General features: G+C 38.3%; 1 protein-coding gene across 3 annotated transcripts in view; it reads right to left on the bottom strand.

Annotated features, from left to right (window-relative positions):
- Positions 1-17,318, bottom strand: part of snap91a (synaptosome associated protein 91a) — a 235,946-nt gene that overhangs the window by 71,771 nt on the left and 146,857 nt on the right. Inside the window, exons 12-15 of one of the 3 annotated variants that reach the window (XM_068026003.1) lie at positions 9,447-9,556; positions 2,645-2,745; positions 1,112-1,126; positions 785-946 (exon numbers count right to left, since the gene is read on the bottom strand). In XM_068026003.1, the coding sequence (XP_067882104.1) occupies positions 785-946; positions 1,112-1,126; positions 2,645-2,745; positions 9,447-9,556 (388 nt within the window). Of the gene's footprint in view, positions 1-784; positions 947-1,111; positions 1,127-2,644; positions 2,746-9,446; positions 9,557-14,512; positions 14,544-17,318 lie in introns of all 3 variants that reach the window. The other 2 variants (XM_068026004.1, XM_068026005.1) reach the window with 2 other exon arrangements.

Genomic DNA, 17,318 nt, shown 5'->3' with positions numbered 1-17,318 from the left:
GCCTTCTTTTAGGCGTCAGGTATCCAGAGACCCCAGGATTCAATTTAAACTGGTGGTTAAATATGAGGCACACAGCCTTATTGTAATATTTAAATTGCTGACTTATTAGTTGCCTGCCCCGGTCCCACCTCTGCTAAAGTTGGTGGCAGTTTAGGATCGGGATTTAGATTTTTGGTATTTTAACGACCCACACTCGCCCATTTTAGGGGTTAAGCATCCCACCATTAACTGTTTTTCTCTCTCCACAGATGCTGCCTGATCGGCTGAGCATTTTTATTTCACTATATTTCATTGATGCACAGAACTATTGATTAATAGAAAAAGCTTAAGGTGCGTAAGGCAGTTAATGTTTTCACAAGTTCCCTCATCCCTCAATGTTAATTTTGTGCATGTTTTTAAGGCAGATCAAGGTGAGGTTTATGGTCAGCTTAAAAAGTAACCTCAATGAATAGCTTTTCTCCTTGGATATTAATGTTTAAACACACATTTCTACCCAATATGAATTAAGTATCAAGTTGACTCTCAAAGGAACTGTAAAAATTGAAAAAAGTTCAGATCATTTCACATCACAGCAAATTTCACCAAATATTCACAATCACCACATGATTCTTCGGTTTTCATAGAGTATATAGAATAAGAGAACATGGGGTACTTTCCCCATCAGTTGTCGCCAAGCAAAGACTATAAAAACATGCTGATAATCTTAACTATTGAGCAAACATCCCTCCTGTCGTGGAGGCACCAGTATCACTGAGCTAATAGATGCTAGAACATCCAAACTGACCTCCAAAAAGATCCAGATCAGTGGTTGTTGCTGTAGCAGCAGCAGTAGGTGTAGTAGTAGTATCAGCAGTTGGAGGAGGAGTGGTCAGGGAAGTCTCTGCTGCAAATGGATCAGAAGGTTGTGCCTCAGAGGCATTAGGAAGGGCAGGAGAAGCCAAAGAATCTGTATTGCAAGTGTCAAAGGTAAGAGGGGGAAGAAAAAGGAATAAAAATATTCTCTTGAAGGCAGACTCCAACTTTAGCAAACAATGCAAATGTGTATGAGGTAACTGCTTAGAAATTGTAGATTCATGAATTCTAATAAAACACATTTAACCAAACTACTCACCTTCACCTAAAAGATCTGTTTTATCCGTTGCAAAGATGTAAAGAAAGTGTAAAGAGATAACGGTTCAATAAAGGGTACCATTTAAGAACCTCATTATACTATGGATTTCTGGAACAGTTTCCATTTTAAATTGAAGTACAGTAAGTTCAAATTAATTGCCAAGCGTATCAAAAACAATGCAATGTTCAATATTGAATCATACTTTTTGCCTTCGTCCCCCAATTATCAAATTCTTGAAGATTTTCTGCCAGTTTGAGAACTGTTCAGAACAAAAATGCCACTTCAATGCCATCACAAATTTCAAAAGTAAAACGTAGAAATCCCAATAAACCTTTCCTTCCATTGTTTTATGTAATTGACTTGTGTTATTTAAAATGACTTTATACATGACTATATAATTTTTTAGCTACGTAACAAGGTTCTCTACAGGTGAGGCTGAAATGATAAACCTGTCAAGTTACAAGGTTTCAAGCGCATTGTGATTAGCTCAAAGTTTTCAACAGAAATAATTTTCTATATTCTGTCGCTTAGGAAAAGAAATTGAAGCTGTTTGTTCATGTCAAACTTTTGGAAATATGACTTTTAACCACCATTTCTCTGTTACTGTTAGACAATAGTGAAGGTAGCCCAAGATTATGCAATTAGTACAAAACACTTAAATATATTACATAATAGACAACATGTGCTTTATATATAATAGCTTTTATAGAAATCACCACTTTTTTTTTTAAATGCCATGTTTGGATATCCTTCATGAGTACATTTTAAAAGCAATTACTTCCAAACCTCCTTGCTTAAAGTCAGTTCAAGTGAGACAAAATGATCAGCCTATCCTTTGCCATGGTATCAGGCACTGCCAAAGATAGTAGATCAGACTACAAGTCAGTGGGCAATGTAGAACTACAGTTAACTCAGCTAATTATCAAAGCGGCTGGAGTGATATCAAACATTTTAGATACAAACGTTTTTTTTTTAAACATTATTTGACAGTTTGCTATTGTCTGAATACACCAGAACCTTAAGATGGCTGTTCCACACTTTCCAAATTTTTGTATTTTTGTTTTACCATTAAGTGAACCCACAGAACCCACATAATACTGCCAGTTGTACCAATACAAAAAACTCTGAAACCTTCAAAGTAATTAACATTTTGATGATTTATGTAACTTGAAAATTAGGCAAATTGGTTGAAATCACCTAATGAAAAAATACTCAAATCATCAGGAAACCGAAGCTAACTGAATATGTTTGTGCCAGATAATAGTTTTTTCTTCCTATAATCACATTCTTTTTATCCTGACCCACAGATCAAGGTACAGATTTAAAAACATTAAACTTTACAATACAATATTCATTCCAATAGAATTTCTTCTCCAAAAATCAACAGTGGCAAAGAGAAATAAGCAAGAGAGTTCAGTACCACCACCCATTATATTAATTTTCTCAATCCCAATTTGAAACTACGCAGAATTAATATTTTAAGAATATTTAAGCCAGTGGGCTAAACATATCCTTGCAATGCACCATTCTCACCTCCCCAAGCACTGGCTGGTGGATTAGCGGCCACTGTCGATTGCACTGTGGATGTCAAATCTGGTTGTAGATCAAGAAGATCACTGGACAATTTGGATGCACTGAAGTGGAAAATAAAATATTAATAATTATTTCAAATTATTATTGAAATACCTCTCCCCTTCAAATTCAGGTATTTACATTACAAAATAAATGCAAATGTAATAAACATGTGGACTTTCCTTAGTGCAGACATTTGTATTGAAGTGGCTTTATTGCAGATTCCAAATAAATCTATTTTTAAATAAAACTATTACCGTCAGAAACCATCAGTGCAAACACACCAGTAACTGCCATTCTCCGTGGTCCATCATCCGATAGAGTACAACAGCCATCAACTATCTGATTTACGTGCAACCTTGCTGCCTTGCACTTGAGGGGTGAAAATATTGCCTCTTAGTTCTATCTGGATACACCAGTCCCGAAATGGTGTTGTCCAGTTGCACCCAAGACTTTAAAAAAGGGCAAAAATAGGCTTTTTTTTTTTAATTAAAAGACTATAGAATCATTTAAAAAAAAAATCTAGGTTTATATTTAAAAATAGGTTATTTCATTATTTTGGGCAGTTAAACCATACATCCAGATACACAGAACTGAAGCAGTTGCACTTAGTGTAAATGTTCAAAAATATATGAGCCCTGGGTTGTACAGTTCTATCATTGGGTTGGATTCAGAAACTCAGTGCAAATTGATTAAATTTGCAAATGGTACTCAACTATTTGGGTTAGGAATCAGGAGGTGGGTCAGAAATGACAGTTGGATAACTTGCCGAGCCTCCTTTATCAAGTTCCAAACCTGTGATCTCTACCACCTAGGACAAAGGCAGCAGATGCATAGGAACACCACCTGCAAGTTCTCCTCCAGTCACTCACCATCCTTATTTGGAGCTATATCGCCGTTCCTTCGCTGTCACTGGGTCAAAATCCTGGAATTCCCTCCCTAACAGCACTGTGGGTGTACCTACACCACAAGAAATGCAGTGGTTCAAGGCAGCTGCTCACCACCACCTCAAGACAATTAGGGACGGGCAACAAATGCCTTGCCAGTAACACCCACGTCCCAAGAACAAAGACGACTATGTAACTAGTTCGAAGAATGGGAGATGGCTTTGAATGTGGGAAAGGGACTCCAGGAAATGTATTTAAAACAGCCAAGGACAAAGTTGAGAGACATAGCAGACAGATGCTTTACACCATGAGCTTTCTTTCATCTGTAATACATTTGCTGGGGTTGGATACAAATACATTATCGTATTTACTTCCAACAATTGTTCAGGCACCACAGCTTCATGGAATAGTCTGGTCCTCCAGCAACCATTTTTCTATTCTATCCGAGCCTTCAAATAATGTCGGCACGATTGACTACCACATAAGGAAGACATCAATGTTGCTTCCTAGATAATGGACACTGCGATATTGATATTGCGACGGTCAGAAAACACAACTGAGTGGAAGCCGTCTTAGTTTTATTAGCACATCGGTTTGATGCGAAGAGCCATGATGCCAATATGGTGTCATTTGCTACACTCTTGGGAACCTTGCCACATAGAACGTCAATCTCTTGTCCAGCTAATGATTCGTTTTCATATGGAAATGAGCCCTTACAAATATTTCAGTCACTTGGTTGATGCTTCTAGGCACTGAAAGCTAATTTGGTAGATGCCCACTACAACTACAGAATTATAGAATCACAATAATTACAGCACAGGAGGCCATTCAGCCCATTGTGTCTGTGCCAGTCGTCTGCAACTCATCTAGTCCCACTCCACCTTTTCCCCAGAACCCTATAAATCTTCCCTCTCCAGATAATTTTCCAATTCACTTTTGAAGACCTCAACTGCATCTGCCTCCACTACACTCTCAAGCAGTGCATTCCATAACCACTCGCTGCATAAAAAAGTTTTCTTCACATCGGCATTGCTTCTTTTGCCAATCACCTTAAAGCAGTGTGCTCTGCGTCTCCATCCTTCCATCAACAGGAACAGTTTTGTCCTTTCTATTCTGTCCAGGCCCCTCATGAGCTTGAACATCTCCATCAAATCTCTTCTCTGCCAGGCAGAACAGCCCCAACTTCATTAATCTATCCACAGTGAAATTCCTCATCTTTGGAACTATTCTCTTGAATTTTTCTGCACCTTAATGCCTTCACATCCTTTCTAAAGTGTGGTGCCCAGAACTGGACACACTATTCCAGTTGAGGCCAAACCAGAGTTTTATCATAACTTCCTCATTTTTCTCCTCTATGCCCCTATTTATAAAGCCCAGGAACCTGTATGCTTTATTAACCGCTTTCTCAACCTGCCCTGCCAGCTTCAATGATTTGTGCACATATAACCCCAGGTCCTGCAACCCCTTTAGAATTGTACCTTATTTTATTGGCTTTCCTCATTCTTCCAACCAAATTAAATCACTTCACATTTCTCTGCATTGAATTTCATCTGCCACTTGTCTGCCCATTCCACCAACCCATGTTCTTTTGAAGTCCATCACCATCCTCCTCACAGTTCACAATACCTATAAGTTTTGTGTCATCTGCAAATTTTCAAACTGTGCCCTGCAAACCAAAGGTCATTAATATACATCCAGAAAAGCAGGGGTCCGAAGACCAACCCCTGGGGAACCCCACTACATACACTCCTCCAAGCCGAAAAACAACCATTCACCACTACTTTCCGCTTCCTGTCACTTAGCCAATTGCTTGAAGAATTCAGTGCATAAAAAGTTAATACAGCGGTAACCTCTGGCACAACCATCCCAATTCCAGAAGCTGAACAGATCAGCCTGGAGAAGATGGCATAACTGAGTGTAAGCTATTCTGGAGGTGAAAGTAGTAAAGACTAGACAGGAGCTATTTAAATGTGGCTACTGGGATAGTGAAAGGTTTGGATATCACACCTGTAGTGTCACTGCATCTGCTCTTCCCTTGTGAACTTATCTTCCTCATCTATATCATGGAACACAATAGGAACCCTGATAGATTCGTCTGCTACAAGTTCATTTGCAGCAACTGCAATAATACTGTAAGTAAAGCCTGGTAAAGAGGGAACATAGAAATATAATAAAAATGGCACTCTCCAAAGCAAAAGAGAAGTTTCACTCTCCACAGATGTTGCTCGACCTGCTGAGTATTTCCAGCATCTACAATATTTACTTTTGGATCAGATATTATTTCTACAGTTTAAAAAACTTCGATTTTTCTAAAAAATCATCATTGACAAAAACAATTTTTCAGATCATGAATTTGTTTATGGACTTTTGCCATACAGATCATGGTACATATATGGTTAAAATGTAAAATTTGTCAGCAGAAATCACAGGATTTTGATATAAACCAGACCCTGACAGTACGAGAGCAAGCTTGCGAGGAACATAAAAACTGACTGTAAAAGTTTGTATAGGTATGTGAAGAGAAAAAGATTAGTGAAGACAAATGTAGGTCCCTTACAGTCAGAAACAGGGGAATTTATTATGGGGAACAAAGAAATGGCTGACCAGCTAAATGCATACTTTGGTTCTGTCTTCACAAAAGGAGGACACAAACATACCAGAAATGTTGGGGAACACAGGGTTTAGTGAGAGAGAAGAACTGAAGAAAATCAGTATTAGTAGAGAGATGGTGTTAGGGAAGTTGATGGGATTGAAGGTCGATAAATTCACAGGGCCTGATGGTATGCATCCCAGAGTACTTAAGGAAGTGACCCTAGAAATAGTGGATGTATTGGTGTCATCTTCTAAGATTCTATAGACTCTGGAACAGTTCCTACAGACTGGAGGGTAGCTAATGTAACCCCACTATTTAAAAAGGGAGGTAGAGAGAGAAAGCAGGGAATTGTAGACCAGTCAGCCTGACATCAGTAATGGGGAAAATTCTAGAGTCCATTATCAAAGATTTTATAACAGAGCACTTGGAGAACAGTGGTAGAATCGGACAGAATCAGCATGGATTTACGAAAGGGAAATCATGCTGGACAAATCTACTAGAATTCTTTGAGGATGTAACTAGTAGAGTTGATGAAGGGAAGCCAGTAGATGTGGTTTATTTGGACTTTCAGATGGCTTTTGACAAAGTCCCACATAAGAGATTAGTGTGTAAAATTAAAGCGCATGGGATTGGGGGCAGTGTATTGCAATGGATAGAAAATTGGTTGGCAGACAGCAAACCAAGAGTAGGGATAAATTTTTCCGAATGGCAGGCAGTGATTAGGGGGGGGGTACCGCATGGATCGGTACTAGGACCCCAGCTATTCACAATATATATTAATGATTTAAATGAGGGAACTGAATGGAATATCTCCAAATTTGCAGATGACACAAAACTGGGTGGGAGGGTGAGTTGTGAGGAGGATGCAGAGACTCTTCAGGGTGATTTGGACAAGTTGAGTGAGTGGGCAAATGCATGGCAGATGCAGTATAATGTGGATAAATGTGAGGTTATGCACTTTGGTAGCAAAAACAGGAAGACAGATTATCTGAACGGCAAAAAACAGAGAGGGGAATATGCAACGAGACCTGGGTGCTCTCGTACACCAGTCGCTGAAGGTAAGCATGCAGGTCCCACAGGCGGTAAAAATGGCAAATGGTATGTCGGCCTTCAAAGCGAGAGGATTCGAGTACAGGAGCAGGTATGTATTGCTGCAATTATACAGGGCCTTAGTGAGGCCACACCTGGAATATTGCGTGCAGTTTAGGTCTCCTTATCTGAGGAAGGATGTTCTTGCTATAGAGGGAGTGCAGCAAAGGTTTACCAGACTGATTCCTGGGATGGTGGGACTGATGTATGGGGAGAGATTGAGTTGGTTAGGACTATATTCGCTGGAGTTCAAAAGAGTGAGGGGGGTTCTCATAGAAACCTATAAAATTCCAACAGGACTTGACAGGGTAGATGCAGGAAGGATGTTCCCGATGGTGGGGGAGTCCAGAACCAGGGGTCATAGTCTAAGGATACGGGGTAAACCATTCAGGACTGAGGGGACGAGAAATTTCTTCACCCAGAGAGTGGTGAACCTGTGGAATTCGCTACCACAAAGCAGTTGAAGCCAAAACATTGTATGTTTTCAAGAAGGAGTTAGATATAGCTCTTGGGTTTAAAGGGATCAAAGGATATGGGGCGAAAGCGGGAACAGGTTACTGAGCTGGATGATCAGTCATGATCATTATGAATGGCGCCGCAGTCTCGAAGGGCCGAATGGCCTACTCCTGCTCCTATTTTCTATGTTTCTAGGTACCAAGGAGACATATTGATGTAAATTGGACATCTGTTTGCAGAGTCCACTGTATTCAAAATGTGGCTAAGTGTCAAATGAATTGCTCCAGGTAGACAAGCTGTTCTATTGACCAGGTAGAGGGTCAAGCCATTTAATTCAAACGCAAGTTAGGAGGTTATCTTTGAACTCTACTGTTAGTGACAGCTGTGTTTGTGTTTTGAATCATCTGGTTTTGAGGATCAAGGGAACACTTGATTCAGGTATGTGAAGGGGAAGCGGGTGTGACCCCTTGTAGCTCATTTGATGAGCAGCTCTGTAGCCTTAAGCTGTAATGTGGGTTTATATTTGACGGCTTTTGCCTAGATTGAGAATCATTTGAAGTCATAATGAATCAATAAAGACTAGAAATGCTGGTCAGTCATTACTGAACCAGTACACAAAGGATTGTGTTTCATGTTCAGCTTTACTTTGAGTGCTGATGCAAAAAAAAGTAACTTTGTATACTTATGTCTCCTTGGGATATAGAAAACAGCAATCACTGAAAATCTAGTACTTGTTCTTGCTACTGTTTATTTGGTTACGTTTCAATACATTTGCCTGCCGATTGTGGCTGAGATGTTTTATTTTTCTGTCCTAAGTCTGGGAAACAATGTGGTGTTGCGCGATCCATCTATTGAACGGAAATAAAGTGACAAGAGATACCCATTCGACCCCTGCGCTCTGTTTTACATGCAGATCAAGCAAGCGAAGGAGCATTCGAGGTTGTAGATAGTGGGAGCTTGGTTGTGGGAATGGTTTGTGATGCTCAACCAAACACAAAAATCTAGCATTAAAAACACAAACACTTAACACCAATAGGGCAGGTAACTATGTGCAAAAGCTTTGAATACTTTCTCTTAGCGTACCTAAGTGCAATAGCTTTACTTATAACAAATGTATTACTCTGTAGAACCCTATAGGGCAATGCAAAGAGTGGTTAAAAAAAGCATGTGGATGCACTTCAGAAATATAGCCAAAGGGCTCTCCACATTAATTGTTAATTAATTAATTGTCCAACAGACACTAGTGTGTTTTGTTTGCTTTCAGACAATTAGATTTAAAATTCTCTTTGAAATCTCCAAAATAAGGTGGACCCACAACTTGGCCAATACTGTCATTTTCTAGTTCATTTGCCTCACTTCTTCCCCAATGCAGGAGAAAAATTTAATCTTCATACCGAGATAGTCAACTACTGCTTTGAATTCATCTACAGCTCAAAATCTTAGATTATGCATGAAAACATTGAGGAAAACTAGTTTCAAAATAAGAATTGAAATGGTATTGAGACACACCCTACTAATCTATCTGAATAAGTTTACTTCGGAGAATCAGAGCTTTACTATTTGTATGCCACTTGCAGGTGCAACATATAATTAAATATATAAACATTTGTATGCACATAGGTATTCTTCATCCTGGCAAATAGTTTTACTACTTTTAACAAGATGCAAGCAGCATAAAAGGAAAATCAAGAGCCAAAAGATCCAGCAACAAAACCTTTCAACTTAAGGACAGACTCACTTTGTTGGAGCTACAGAGGGTGGGGGTGAAAATAGATCGACTACGGCAGATGTTTCGGCCACCTTTGCTGGACTGGAAGTGGGAGATGATCCTGTGTTTTCTGGAGAGCCCTGGACGGAGAAAGATGTATAAAAAATATCTTTGAAGTGTGTAGTGAAATCTGTTTATTGGACTATACTCACATTATAAGTTGATAAATTGCTCAAGTTCAGAATTGACTTAATTGCAAAGTCTGAATCTGTCCATATTTTAAATAAATCAAAATGTCCTGCAAAATAATATGAAAGTAAACCTTGTAAGTATTTGAGCTCCAGCCCCAATTTCTTTTCAATTTCCTGTCATCTCCAAAGAAGGATCTGGTATTTGCTTTACATTCTATCATGTATTTGCCTTCTCAAGCAGAGTCATGTTAAACCAAACTACTCCACTTCCTCTCTTCAATACAACACATAATATTATAATAAGCACCAAGTTATACAAAAACTTTGTGGATTTCTTTTATTACTGCAGATATATTTTCCTGCACATAGCCAGAGGTCTGTAGGATTTAAGTCAAAATCATGAGGTGAATCAATTGCTTTTATGTTCAGAGAGGGCTAGTAAGCATAGAAAACGTTGAAAATACTCTGTTATATTAATTTGATTATTCAGCTTTTAGATTTCAAAGATTAAATCCCCATAGCTGTTGTAGTTTAAGTGCAATAGTTTGAATAAAATATCAAACTGATACAATTTCCATTTTTTCTACCCATTGTTGAAATGGAAATTAAAGATTGGTCATTTTGACCCTCAAAGCAGTGTTGGAGTTGCTATGCAACTGAACGCATTTTAATTTAAAAAAAAATATAGAATCTGATTTTTGAATATGAATTAAATTACACTAAAATTAACAAAAAAATCCTATGTGCTTGACATTATAAAGCAAATGCTATCCAGGGTCTCTCAAAAAAATAAGTCAAGCATATTGGTATAGAGAACCAAGGAAATATGAGCAACTACTCTAGACCACTTGAAAATACATCCTACTAAGTAAATATGCAGCTGTTAATATACATCAATATCAGCACAATGAGTACTGAAACCAGCACAAGTGAGTGTCGACACATGTCTGCAGATTTGGTACTGATTTCTTCAGTGGAACTCTGCTGTACAAGTTTCATAAAGTTGAAAGAATTAAAATCTATTTGCCAACAGCATTACTAGCACCAAATTCAGCTCCTGAAAGCACTGCTCTCTTGATTTGAGGAATGCAGTGGTCCGATATCAGAATCACTGTCAGCTCCAATATAACATCTAAATCCGATACGTTTAAATGATAGAACATACATTAAAGTTGGCTTATATACTACTGGTTAGTCCACTTCTCTCAAGGAGAAGCATATCTTGCTGCATGGCTGAAAATACTGGATTCTCCCAAATATCTCCTTCTTTGTAAAGTATTGTTTGGTCCACATTCACTAACTTGTCAGAACTGTAAGGTTGAGATCCAGGGCTCACCGAGAAGCCAGTGACGCAGAACTACATATCGCCAGTTTCTAGTGCAGCATGCTCGATTGAGCATTATACTGAAATGTATTGCTGGGATAGTTGAACACAAAGTTGTGTGATATCATGTTAAAACTGGTCAAACAGTACTTTGAGTACTGTGTTCCTTCGGTCACCAAGGAAAGTGTTATTGAAGTGATGCAGAGAAGAGCTACAAGACTAGTTTTTAATGTCAAAGGATTGCATTAAGAGCAAATAGATAAATTAAGGCTCTTTGGCTTTAAAAGCAAGTGACAAAAAGGCTTCAATAGAATACAGGTGATAATCTGAGTCATTAATGCAAATATAGACAGATGAAAAATGATGCTCATTACTGATAAGTGTATGCGAAGGCAAATTTGGTGAAGTAATGTGCAATAAGTAGATAATAAATAGAATAGAATTAGCAAGGGGAGACTCAATGGGATGAGCGAGTAATAGGGATTTATTGCTATCAATGTGGCAAACCAACTGAAGTTAATAAAATAAACATAAAGCCCGAAGATGGAATGTAAATTTACTGAACATATGTCGAGCTGCATAAATTGCACTGGCCAGACAATACTTGGGAGTACTGTAGGCAGTTCTGGTTGCCATGCTTTGAAGGAAATGTGCCAACACTACAGAAAGTGCACCAATAAAACTGCGTTTATATAGTGCCTTTAAATGTAGAAAAACATTCTACAGTGCTTAAAAGGGCATAAAATAGATACTGAGCAATAATGATAGGAGAGAGTTAGGTTAGGTGGCAGTCAGAGATTTTGAAGCGGTTTGAAGGTGGGGGCAGGCAGTAAGGCTTGGGGAGAAATGAATTACAGCCTAAAATGGCTGAAAGCTCTGCTGCAAAAGATGTAGCAGTAGGACAAGAGATACACAGGCACTGTTGGTGAGCTGAGATCCTGACACAAGGTGAGAGAAGGGTGCAGTGATGAAGCATGAGACTGGAAACGGATTTGCATATTATGACTATTTGGAAGGCTGAGGAAGAGAGAGAGCAAGAGAGATCAGGGAAGATGGGAATACTAGTCGAGCTAGACTTGGCAAAGGTCAAGATATTGACAGCAGGGTTTTGACAAGTTGGAGTTATGCAAGGCAGTGTGAGGGGCCAGGCAGGAGACTTTTGGAAGTTCAGCCAACCATTTTGCTTCCAGATGTAAGGGGAAGAATTATTAGCAAGATTATAAAACACAATACACCCTAGAAGAGAATACAGTTAACAGAATTCTGTAATATATAAAATATTACAGTAAATTCATAATATTTCTTTAAATATGTACTAGTAGAATCACAGGTTACAAGTATAAATCAGGTATCAGAAAAGCTTTACGAAGTGCGATAAACATCTGGAATAATCTACCAGGGCAGCCATAAAGGCGGGGCTAAAGTGTGGCGAGTCGAAGAGACTTACTAGTTGGCAGAAAAAAAAAGAGGCGCAAAGGGAGAGCCAACTGTGTAACAGCCCCGACAAACAAATTTTTCTGCAGCACCTGTGGAAGAGCCTGTCACTCTAGAATTGGCCTTTTATAGCCCTTCCAGGTGCTGCTTCACAAACCACTGACCACCTCCAGGCGCTTATCCATTGTCTCTCGAGATAAGGAGGCCAAAGAAGTCCGATAGAGAGAGACACTCCGGAAACATTCAAAAAGGATACTGGTCTAAGTTAGTTGGGATACTAGACGAAGATTTTCAGTAGGATAAATATACTTTTCTTGTAGTTTATTGCATTACCCATCCTGTGTAATCAGGTCACTGGACTAGTAATCCAGAGCTCAGGCTAATGCTTTGGGGACATGGGTTCGAATCGCACCATGGCAGATGGTGAAATTTGAATTCAATTAATAAGTCTAATTAAAAAGCTAGTTTTATGATGACCACAAAACCAGTATCGATTGTTGTAAAAACCCATCTGGTTCACGAATGTCCTTGAGGGAAGACAATCTGCAGTCCTTATCTGGTCTGAACTATATGTGACTCCAGACCCACAGTAATGTGGTTGACTCTTAAAATGCCCTCTGAAATGGCCTAGCAAGCCACTCTGTTCAAGGACAATTAGGGATGGGCAATAAATGCTGGCCTAGTCAGGGCCCCCCATCCAACAAACGAATAAAACAAAAATTCTGGCGACAGAGTGTTTTTCGTTTATGATGTCAAAAACACTAGGGAATGCCTTCAGAGTTGGGGTGTTGTGCTAATTACAAAAATAAAGAAAAGAAATAGATTGCAAAAAATCTAAATAAAATGGAAAAATTATGGACTAGGACAATTCACACTAATGCGCCAAATCTGAGGACTTACTGAACAGTCCATCTCATTGATTGGGGGATGGGCGGGTGGTGGGGGTCAGGATGGAGCAGGAGAGATTTAAGAAAATTTAACTTCAAAAGTTTTAGAAGCCTTGACTGAATATTCACAGTAGATTAACGACAGAGTTCCTTACATCCAAACTTTGCTCATAAGATAAATGGTAGAATGGCATTGCCCTAGAGGACTCAGTTTCTTCAAAGCCTTGCTAGGATCTCTTCCTTGTTGCAGCAATGCACACAGTGATCCTCTGCATTTTAAATGCAAACTTAACATAGAAACACAAGTAGCATTGGAACTTATAGTTAACACTATTGCTGGATGCTTTCCAATTTCATGAAATTAAACATTTTCCCTGAGTTTTAAAGAATAAGATCAACACAGAGTACCATCCAAATGTCAGTTACTCATGCAAACTCTTATTCTGCAACTCAACATAATTTCTGTGCAGACTAGTAGTATGAAGTGTTAGCAATCCACATTTTAAGAGCGAATTTGCAATAAAACCACATTCTTACAATTTCAGGTAATAAAATGATTAAAAAGCTTTAAATAGGTTTTTTTTTAAAAAAAAAGTCACCAAAAAGCTATGGGAGGCGTTTCAAGAAAACTTCCCAAAAAGCACTTGAATGCATAATGAACAGTTAAGTCACAAATCATTAAATGTTACTTCAAAAGGCAAAATACTGCAGATGCCAGAAACCTGAAATACAAACAGAAAATGCTGCCTGACCCGAGTATTTCTAGCATTTTTTGTTTATATTAAGCATTATTTCATCTCTTATGGATCGCTACTTGGAACTTCATGCTGTTACATTTATATAACCTATTACAAAACAATGCAATTCCACGGCTATACTTTGAATTTTGCATTATTACTTGGAGGACAAAAAAAAAAAATGAGAGCTGAACATCAGGTAACAATAGTTACTGATTTAGGACATGATCTATGAGATTATTAGCAACAGTTCTCACACAACAGGTCTGACTATTTTATTGGGTAGTGAAAAGGGAAAAATTATTTCCTGTAACTTAACTGCCTGATGAAAATGTTGTTTTTCATCCTTAATAGAAATACATGAACAAAAGTAATTTTAAAAGTTATATAAATTACGTAACCAGACTCTAACAAACATTTATTGTGCACAATTGGAGGACTTTCATCATTTCAAAGTTTTCTCATGGGGAATAAACTGAACATCCCATTTTGTACCCTCTATAAAATACATTTCAATAATTACCATATTCCCCTGCGTTGGTGCTCCAGTAGTCCTAAAAAGAAAAAAAAAAAAAGAGGTCGAAGATGTTGTCAAATATTTTTTAAATAACAATCAATCATCGCCCACATAACCACGGGGATCAATTATTACTGGTACGCGGTTAGCATTTTTGACACTGCGAGCAAAGATGTCTACGAATGGGGTGAAATAACATTCTCCAGTCAAATATTTTGTAAAATAGGACTGCATAATGATACTGCTAGCTGGGATATCACTATGCAGCACTACAAAGTTAGTCAGCCAGTTCTGATTCCTCTACTCTGCCGAGTGTCTAATGTCAGTCTAACTCCTATGGGGATGGAGAAAGAAAAAAAAACTTACTTGGGCTGATCACAAGATAGGCTGAAGCACTTCAACAAAACCTATTCATTTTCATTCTTCCAGAATACCAATTCTATTGTCTTCCCATTACAGCATTAAATTTATTCTCTCCAACCAATTTACAGTATATTTTAACTTCGTTATTTCAACCCTAATACAAAAGTGTATACTGACATTTTCAAATCTAACATCTGTTAAAAGTGCAAAATTAATATTTTTGTGCTGGTTTCAACTTTCCTCCCCAAATCCCTCCCTTGCACCCACACCCCACCCAATCTGCCTGGATTCAGGCCTTGTAGATGACTTCCAATCCTCTACACAACCCACCACCAAGCGATACACAAGCACAGTACAGGTGATCATTTGTTTCAAATTGTTGTCCACATGGGAAACCATTTATTCAATTTCTTGCCGCCATGACTGTGGATTAGAACACTGTGTATTCAGTTACTTGCCGGCTCACTACCAGACAAACTTAAAATCATGGCTGTTTAGAAAAGGAAGAAGAATTTGTACTCAAATGCCAAGATAGTGAGCTCAACCTTGAAATAGAGATGTACAAAGGATACAGATGTTCAACCTGTTATACAGAGAGAAGATATATACCATGGAGTAGAAGTTCAACAGGACAAAAGAGATACACCTGCAATTAAAATCTACAAGCTCTTTAATATGTTTAAGAATTGAGAGACAGTGAATAAAAGCTGCCATTTCCCATAAAACTATTTCATGCATCATAAAATGCTCATTTGAATTAATTCCGAGATTGATCAGAGCAAGTAGTATTGCACAGGAGAAGTTATTGCAATTTTCAAAGTACACCATTCGGCATACCTCTTAATCTTTGAAACAGAATATGCTTTAAATGTTTATATTAATTTTAAATTGCATTTCTAGGCCACGGTAGCTTTAAATTAAGGATATATTTACATAGACAAATTACAATATTTCCTGTGAAAAGAACATGTTTAAAACTAAGCAAATAAGTGCCATTAACACCACAATGGTATTATCTGTATTGCAATTTTCACAACAGACATCTTGCAGCCATTCATTTCTCCCAAGAGGGAGATTGTGGATTAGAATAGTAGATTTGAATTCCCTATTACAGGTACTTTCTATAACAGATAACCAAAATGGAGGGGTGTGTGGAGAAAGACAAATTAAACTGTTCAATTTCATCCCTCTTCAGATCATTATGTACAACCAAGTACATTTCTAGAAAGGCCTTCACTTCTTCCATCAACGCCCCTTAAGAATTAATCACAATAACTACGACCCAGTTCTCCAAGTTAAGTTCTGGTAAATTACTAACTTAATAGAAATTATGGAGATGTTTTCCACTTTTAATTTCACCCAACAGCAACAAATAGAAATGTTGACAACTTTAATTTTTTGCTGGGTGAAACTCTTCTGAAGGATTGCGTTAGCCTTACACTGCAACATGCCATTGAGCCTGTTCCACAACTAAATGAGATCATGGCTCATCTGTGACCTAATTCCATGTACCCACTTTTGCCCCATATCCCTTAATACCTTTGCTTAACAGAAATCTATTAATCTCAGATTTAAAATTAACTGACCTAGCATCAATTGCCATTTGTAGAAGAGTTCCAAGCTTCTACCACTTTTTATGTGCAGAAATGTTCCCGAATCTCACTCCTGAAAGTTAACTCTAGTTTTTAAGGCTGTGTTCCCTCGTCCTAGATTCCTCAACCAATGGCAAAAGTTTGTCTCTACCGACCAAGTTCCTCTTAACAGCTTGAAAACTTCCATCAAATCATCCCCTACCTTTCTAAATTCAAGGAAATGCAACCCCAGTTTGTGTAATCTCTCCTCTTCACTTAACCCTTGGAGTTCATGCATCACTCTGGGAAATCTATGCTGCACTCATTGCAAGGTCACTATATCAGTCTCGAGCTGTGGTACCCAGCAATGTTCATGGTACTCCAGATGTGGTCGAACTAGGCTTTGTAAGGTTTCTGCATGACTTCTATTCCTCTAGATATAAAGGCCAGTAATCCACTCGCCTTTTTTGTACCTGTCCTTGACGATGATCTATGTACATGAACCCCCAAGTCTCTTTGGATCCCCACTATTTCTAGTTTTTCCACCATTTATAAAGTACTCTGATCTATCCTTTTTAGATCCAAAATGCATGACCTCAATTGCCCATATTGAAATGCATTTGGCACAGTTTTGCCCACTTTACCTTTCAATATCTTTGTAATTTTATGCTTCCATCTTCACTGCTTACAATGCCATTTAACTTGGCATCATCAGCAAACGTGGTTATGTGGCTTTCTATCCATTCATCCAAGTTGTTAACAAAAAAACCCAGTAAATAGTTGTAGCTGAAAAGATTCTTGTAGGACGCCACTGGTCAAATCCTGCCAGAGTAGTCTCTTATGAAAAACTTAAAATGCCTTCTGGAAGTCCATGCAAA

Source organism: Heterodontus francisci, chromosome 3, assembly GCF_036365525.1.
Source record: "Heterodontus francisci isolate sHetFra1 chromosome 3, sHetFra1.hap1, whole genome shotgun sequence".
Lineage (NCBI taxonomy): Eukaryota > Metazoa > Chordata > Chondrichthyes > Heterodontiformes > Heterodontidae > Heterodontus > Heterodontus francisci.
This window is presented reverse-complemented; position numbering and strand designations above follow the sequence as displayed.